The sequence below is a fragment of the Tupaia chinensis genome, unplaced genomic scaffold (genome assembly GCF_000334495.1).
Source record: "Tupaia chinensis unplaced genomic scaffold, TupChi_1.0 Scaffold144346_1, whole genome shotgun sequence".
NCBI classification, from domain to species: domain Eukaryota; kingdom Metazoa; phylum Chordata; class Mammalia; order Scandentia; family Tupaiidae; genus Tupaia; species Tupaia belangeri.
This window is the reverse complement of record NW_006204205.1, coordinates 1,578,870-1,586,722: the sequence shown is the minus strand read 5'-3', so window position 1 is coordinate 1,586,722 and position 7,853 is coordinate 1,578,870. Positions and strand designations below refer to the sequence as shown.

The 7,853-nt window shown below is 41.5% G+C and overlaps 1 protein-coding gene across 1 annotated transcript in view; it reads right to left on the bottom strand.

Moving 5' to 3' along the window:
* The window catches only part of SAR1B (secretion associated Ras related GTPase 1B), a gene marked incomplete in the record, with an annotated part of 51,028 nt that overhangs the window by 27,842 nt on the left and 15,333 nt on the right, over positions 1–7,853 (bottom strand). The window contains 1 exon segment of the mRNA XM_027767646.1: positions 6,680–6,755. Coding sequence (XP_027623447.1) covers positions 6,680–6,737 — 58 coding nt within the window.

Here is a 7,853-nt window from a genome sequence, read left to right as displayed (position 1 = left end):
CCAAAAAAAAAAAAAAAAAGTGTGTGAAGGGACCAGCTGTTAGCGTAATGGCTATGTCACTGGACTCCCATGTAGTTGACCGCAGTTCAAGTCCTGACCCGGTGGCTTAAAACTCAGGCTGGGTGCATGTGCATGAGTGCCCAAGATCCCAAGAGGAGAATGGAGGAGAATGGAGGAGAAAGGACTGAGGCATGGCCATCCCCCTTGGAGGGTGATTTCTCGCTTTCTGTCTCTGTCTTTCTGGCAAGCGCACGCGCCCTTATAGCAAAAACCTCTCAAAGAAAAAAAGTGTGTGCACAAGGGAAGAGAAAGCAGGAGAGGGAGAAGAAAGGAAGAGGGAGAAAAAGAGGAAGAGGAAGAGAGAACGAAAGTGAGAAAGCACCTTCCAGACCTGGTGGTCACAATGCAATCCCTTCTCCTCCATTCTCCTTTTGGGATTGTGAGCATGCACGAACACATGCCCAGCATATTTTTCAAGCTTCCAGGTCCAGGACTCAAACCACACAGTCAATCTTGTGGGATCCAGCTGCCTTAATCTCCATGCCACCAGCTGGCTAACTAATGTTTTTTTCCATTCCTGATAGAGCTATATACACTCATGAGAGAAAGAGAGAGGAAGGGGGCGGGCGAGAGGGAAACACCCTCCAGAAGGCTTAGTCACACTGCGATCCCTTCTCTAGTACTCTAGACCACAGGACCCTGAGCTCACTCGCTCGCTCGTACACATCCTGGGTGTTTTCTAGCCTCCAGGCCAAAAGCTAGAACTGCTGCTGGTATGTTGCTTCCAGCTCCACATTCCTGGATGTTACCAACTGTGCCACACATGCAGGGCCAAATTCCTCCTCTTTTGATTACCTACTCACCAACAACTTGATCCTAAGGGGAAGACAGTCTCTCATATTCACTTGAGTGAGGATACACTTATCCTTTGATTATGGATTTTAATAATTTCTTTAAATAATACCATTCCTGGGGCTGGCAGGTGGTGTAGTGGTTAAGGCACTGGATTCCACTTGAACTGTGGTTTGAGTCCCAGACCTGGCAGCTTGAAACTCACACCAGGCACGTGTACGTGCATGCCCAAAATCTCGAGAAGAGAGAGAAGGGTCTGCACTCCCAGTGGGTGATTTTTCACTTCCTGTCTCTTTGTCTCTTTGGTGAGCATACACACCCTATAGCAAAACTCTCAAAAAAAAAAAAAAATCCCTTAAAAAGTTTCTAAAGGGACTAGGGCCAGCTGGTGGCATGGTGGTTAAGGTGCTGGAATTCCCACATAGCTGACCATGGTTCGAGTCCTGGACCTGGTGGCTTGTTTTCTCACTCTCCCTTCTCTTTCTCTCTCTGTCTTTGGCAAAATTCATGTGAAAAATAATAATAACAATAATAAATAAATAAGTAAATAATAATTCTTAAAAAAAAAAGTTTCTACAGGGACTTGCAGATGGTGTAATGGTTACATTGTTGGACTCCCACACACAATCAGCTAGTTTGAGTCCCCCAGCAACTTAAAGACTCATGCAGGGGAACCAGCAGTTAGCGTAATGGCTATGTCGCTGGACTCCCACTTAGTCGACCGCAGTTCATGTCCCAGACCCGGTGGCTTAAAACTCACGCCGGGCGCGTGTGTGTACGTGCCCAAGATCCCGAGAGGAGAATGGAGGAAAAAGGATTGTGGCGTGACCATCCCCCCTGGGGGGTGATTTCTCGCTTTCTGTCTCTATGTCTCTCTCTGTCTGTCTGGCGAGCGCACACACCCTATAGTGAAAAATCTCTCCAAAAAAAAAAAAAAGACTCATGCAGGGTGCATCTTCGTGCGTGCCCAAGATCCCAAGAAGAGAATGGAGGAGAATGGATTGTGGCATGGTCATCCCCCCGGGAGGGGGGTGAATGTTTGAACCCCAGCCCCAGTGGTTTGAAAACATGTCAGTTGCATACGTATGTACACCTAAAGTCCTGCTGAGAAAGAGAAATGGAGGAAAGGGGCTGCAGTATGACCACGCCAATTGAGGGGTGCTTTCTCGCACTCTTTGGTGAATGCACACGACCTATGGCAAAAAAAAAAGGTTTCTATAGAAATTTCCTCTAGCTAATGCAAGCACTCTTACTAACCTGTTTTAGATATTAGAAATGCATTTAGGGGCCAGCAGGTGGTATGGTGGTCAAGGTGCTGGACTCCCACAGAGCTGACTGCAGTTGAGTTCCAGATCTGGTGGCTTGCTTTCTCATTTTTATCTCTTTCTCTCTCTCCCCCTCTGTCTCTCTGTGTTGAACACATGTGCCCTAAAACAAACTTAACAATAATAAGTAAAATAATTTTTTTGGAGAGGTTTTTGCTATAGGGCGCATGCACTCACCAGAAAGACAGATGAAGAGACAGAAAGCGAGAAATCATCCCCCAGGGGGGATGGCCATGCTGCAATCCCCTCTCCTCCTTTCTCCTCCTGGAATCTTGGGCAGGCACGCACACACGCCCGGCATGAGTTTAAGCCACCAGGATTGAGGACTCAAACGGTGGTCAACTACATGGGAGTCCAGCGACATAGCCATTATGCCAACTGCTGGTCCCAAGTAAAATAATTTTTTAAAATGCATTAAATAAGATTCTAAAAAGTAAACCTCAGACATTTACATTTTAATTTATTTTTTAATGATTGTGGGCTTGAAAAGACTAAATTCTTACTTTGTGGTAGACCCTGTTAAGTACCTGTATATATTATTTCATTTAATCCTCCAAGTAACTCCCCTCCTTTTTCTTTTTCAAACATTTATTCATTTATCTACTTATTTATTTGTTGTGATTTTCAAGCCGCCGGGTCCAGGACTCGAACTGAGTTCAGCCACATGAGACTCTAGCGCCTTAACCATCATGCCACCGGCTGCCCCATCCCCCTTTTTAATGACAGAGAACAAGAAAGAAATATTGGGTTGTAAGAAACGTCATATTTTTCTATGTAAAAATGCATCATAGTGTTTCTGACAACTCAACAGATATTTTTGATAGGGTCTTGATAGATATGGTAACCCTTCTGCTCAGTCTCCCAGTTAGCTCAGAACACGGGTGTGTGCCACCATACTGGGCTGGGAACTGAAGCCAGACCTCCCATGAGGCCTCAGCGATCACACACTGCCTCCTTCTGTTTGCACCAAAGTGGCTGGGCCTAAAGTAACTCTCCAAAGTACGCATAATCATCCCTCTTTTTACAGGGGGTAACTAAGGCTCAGAGTTAAGTTGTTCAAGTGCTGAAGTCAGATCTGAGAACTGAACCCACACTGATCCCACAGTTGTAGTTTGGCTCCATTTCTTTACACAGCTTCCTAATGTTTGCTTTATTAACTTTCTCTTTCCTATAGTGATCCAATCTATTTTGCTTTTTCCATCACGATTCACCTTAGTTTCATTTTTCTATAAAGTGAGATACAGATCTTGACCTAATCTACCAGAAATCATAATCCCAGCTCTTCTCCTAAACGGCCTGAGGTGATCTTTGAAACCGGTTTGCTATTCACTTGACCCAGAGAACCCCACAAAGTCATGCAAATCAAGAGGTTCAAATCTTCCCGTTTACTTTAAGAAAACCTATGAAACTGCCCAGGCTGTCAAAGGTGTGCATATCCAAAAAGCCACCAAGTATCTGAAGGATGCCACTTTACAGAAGCAGTGTGTGCCATTCCGTTGTTACCATGGTGGGGTTGGTAGAAGTGCCCAGGCTAAACAGTGGGGCTGGACACAAGGTCAGTGGCCCAAAAAGAGTGCTGTATTTTTGCTGCACCTGCTTAAAAATGCAGAAAGCAATGCTGAACTCAAGGAATTAAATGTAAATTCTCCGGTCACTGAACATATTCAAGTGAACAAGACACCCAAAATGCACCATCGTACTTACAGAGCTCATGGGCAGATTAACCCATACATGAGCTCCCCTGCTACATTGAGATGATTCTCACTGAAAAGGAGCAAATTGTTCCTAAACCAGAAGAGGAAGTTGCACAGGAAAAAAAGATATCCCAGAAGGAATTGAAGAAACAAAAATGTATGGCATGGGAATTAAAGTCAGCATAAAATAAATGTAGATAAAAGTAAAAAAAAAAAAGAAAAATCATAATCCCAGTCTACTAAAGTTTAAAACTCTTATTTCTAATCCAGTCATTGCAAACAATATACGACAAAATAGTTTAGTCTAATAAAAAGATCTAAAAATTCTCTTGGCAGCAACAAAGAGAAATTTGATATTTGACCTATAATACAGTGACAGTATAAAATGGTATGAAATCTTATTTAATGCATTTCATTTTTTATTTAAAAAAAGAAGTCAGGCCAGTCTACGGCCTGGTGGCTAAGGAGACTGGACCCCAGATTAAGTCTACAGTGGAGTTCAAGTTTTGGACCCAAGGCTTGAGAAACATGCTGGGCATGTGTGCCTGCAAGCCCAAAATTCCAAGGGGAGGGAGTGATGGAGGAGAAGGGATTGCAGCATGACAATACCCCACAGAAAGTGCTTTTTTGCTTTCTTTCTCTTTTTCTCCTGCAAACTCAAGTGTCCTCTGGCAATATTTTTAATAAGTACCAAAAACCCCTGGTTTTTAAGAATTCGTACAAGTATTAAGTTCACGTATTAGGTTGTCAGGAAAGTAATAACACATTTAGCACAGGAAAACAGAAAAATAAATCATGACTTTCCCAATGACCTAATAGGAAGTAAAAATACAACAACAGAACCGTCAATGATGTGGTGGTTAAGGTACTGAATCCCACATGGCTGACTCTGCAGTTGAGCCTTGAACCCAGGGGCTTGTAAGTTTAAAATCTAGAGAGAAGAGTGGAGGAGAAGGGATTACAACATGACCTTCCCCCATGGGGAAGGCACTTTCTCATTTTCTCTCTCTGTCTCTTTCTGGTGAGTATATGCACTCTCTGGCAAAATTTAAAAAAACACAATGATAAATTTCAATCCTACATTTGTATCCTTTTAATATGTAACAGTCAAATAAAATGGATTCTCTGGGGCTAGCCCTGTAGACTTAAGGAAGCTGGATCCCACATGGCCAACTAGTTTGAATTCCATTCCTAGTGGCTTAAAAAATATACCACTTAGGGGGACCAGCAGTTAGCGTAATGGCTATGTTGCTGGACTCCCAGGTAGTCGACCGTGGTTCGCGTCCGGGATCCGGTGGTTTAAACTCACGCCGGGCACGTGTGCGTGCGTGCCCAGGATCCCGAGAGGAGAATGGAGGAGAAGGGATTGCGGCGTGGCCATCCCCCCTGGGGGATGATTTCTCGCTTTCTATCTCTCTGTCTGTCTCTGTCTGTCTGGTGAGCACACATGCCCTATAGCAAAAACTTCTCAAAAAAATAAAAAAAAATACACCAGCTTTTGTGTATGCTACAAATGCCAACAGGATGGCTAAATGGATGAGAAGGGACTGTTGAGTGGCCATGTCCAACTGGGGTATTATGCTTTTTGCCTCTTTCTCTGCACTTTCTCTCTCTTTCTCTCTCTCTCTCTCGCTCTCGCTCTGTGTGTGTGTGTGTGTGTGTGTGTGTGTGTGTGTATGTGTCTGTGTTTCTCCAACTCTCTCTGGTAAGTAGTTACATAATCTGACAATTAAAAATAATGTGGACCAGCAGGTGGCATGGAGGTTAAGACACTGGATCCAACATGGCTGACTGATGGATTTGAGTCCCAGACCCAGAAGTTCGAAAGTTATGCTGAGCATGTGTGCATGGGTGCCCAAAATCCCAAGAGGAGAATGAAGAAGGGATTGCAGTATGGCCATCAACCCTGGGGAGTGATTTCTCACTCCCACACCCTCTCTCTCTGGTGAGCACACATACCCTACAGAAAAAAAAAAAAGAAAGAAAGAAAGAAAAAAAAAGAAAAAGAAAGTACTTCCCTGGCTAAGATTATGTCTGTGAAGGAAGAAACATTTATAAAGGACATATAATTCCATAAGTAAAGGAGATATAATTCCAAAGTACTATTGAGTCTTAAAATTATGATGACCACTCTGTAATCACAAGATATTCTTTTCTTTCTGCAAGTTCACAAGATAATGATTACACAGAGACTAAACTCAGGGCAAAATATGAATATTAGGAGACTAGAAATATTTTCAAATATACAATAATTATTACTATAATAAAGTTTTATATATCTCAACATCAATATTCATTAAAGGTCTGCTTCACTGGAAAATGCGATAATTCAAGGATTTCAATAAAAAAACAAGAAACTAAGGCAAAAATAAAATATATAAAGACAGATAAGTCACTAGTCAGAATTGCTGGATAAACAAATCTCATTTAGAAAATTATAAACTGCTATATATGATGAACAAGGTATTTTATGGAATTAAATGAAACAGTATTAAACAATGTAGGTAAACTCAAATAAATGGTAGACATATTTTTTAAGTTCTATTAATAATATTCCTAACAACCTTAAGAGGTAAGAATTATCACTACCATTTTACAGATAAGGAAGCATAGGCTAAGGTGGATAAAGTAATTTGCCCCAATTATAGCATTTAACGGGAATGCAAAGAATAATTGAACATGTCTGAATGATTTCAAAGCCCATATTTTAACTACTGGCTCACGAATAAAGAGGCTCTAGACAAATAAGTACTATTATATGAACAGGATTAAGTGCAATAACTATAGAGAATAAAGAGCCAACGTTACCTAAAAACTGTAGTACACTGCTGAAACCACTGTAAATCCAATCAAATATGAAGGACATATCCAAATCTTATAGGGTCTGGAAAAAAAAGTTTTTAATTTAATAGTCAACATTAAATACCAATATACATTAAATACTAACAGTGTTAAAAACTTACTCAGTAAATAGTCCTATAATAATCTCACTACAAAGAGGTTAACACTCTTAACAAGGCTGGTCTAGCCTAATCTATATCAATGCACAAAACTAAAATGCCATTAAAATATCAAGTAGAGGGGCTGGCAGGTGGTGAGGTAGTTAAGGTGCTGGGCTCCCACATGGCCATCCATGGTTCTGTTGTGGATCAGAGAGCTTGCTTTTTCACATTCTCTCTCTCTCTCTCCCTCCCTCTCTCTCATCAAATTAAATAATTGTTTAAAAAAATACCTAGTAGAGACAATTTTTTGTCCATAAATGTAGCACAATGAAAAAGAATGATAATAGCCAGAACTAGAGAAGATGTGATAACAGAGACACAGATGGTGGCAATGTAAATTGGTACAAATCTTTTTTCAAAATCAGTTTAGTAATAATATATCTGTTGATACCATTTGACCCAAGAATTCTACTTTTAGAGATTTTACACATACATAGACTTATGTATACACACATTTATTTTTGCTATAGGCTGTGTGCGCTCACTGGGGAGAGAGAGAGAGGAAAAGTGAGAAAGTCATCCCCCCCATAGGAGACGGCCATGCCACAGTCCCTTCTCTATTCTTTTTTTGTTCCTTTTTCTCTATTCTATTCTTGGGATTTGGGACATACATGCACATACACCTGGAGTGTTTCTCAGACTGACAGGTCTGGGACTCAAACCTCACCATCAGCCATGTGGGATCTAGCTACCTTAACCAACATGCCACTGGCTGGTCCAGAAATAGTACTAAATATAGAAGAGCTTTTATGTAAAAAGATGTACATCATAGGTATTACTTAAATACGTTAGAAATTATCTATGTTCAATAATAAGTTAAAAAGTTATCAATTAAAATATTCAAAACTGGGACCAGCAGTTAGCGTAATGGCTATGTCGCTGGACTCCCACGTAGTCGACCGCGGTTCGCATCCCGGACCCGGTGGCTTAAAACTCACGCCGGGCGCATGTGCGTGCGTGCCCAAGATCCCAAGAGGAGA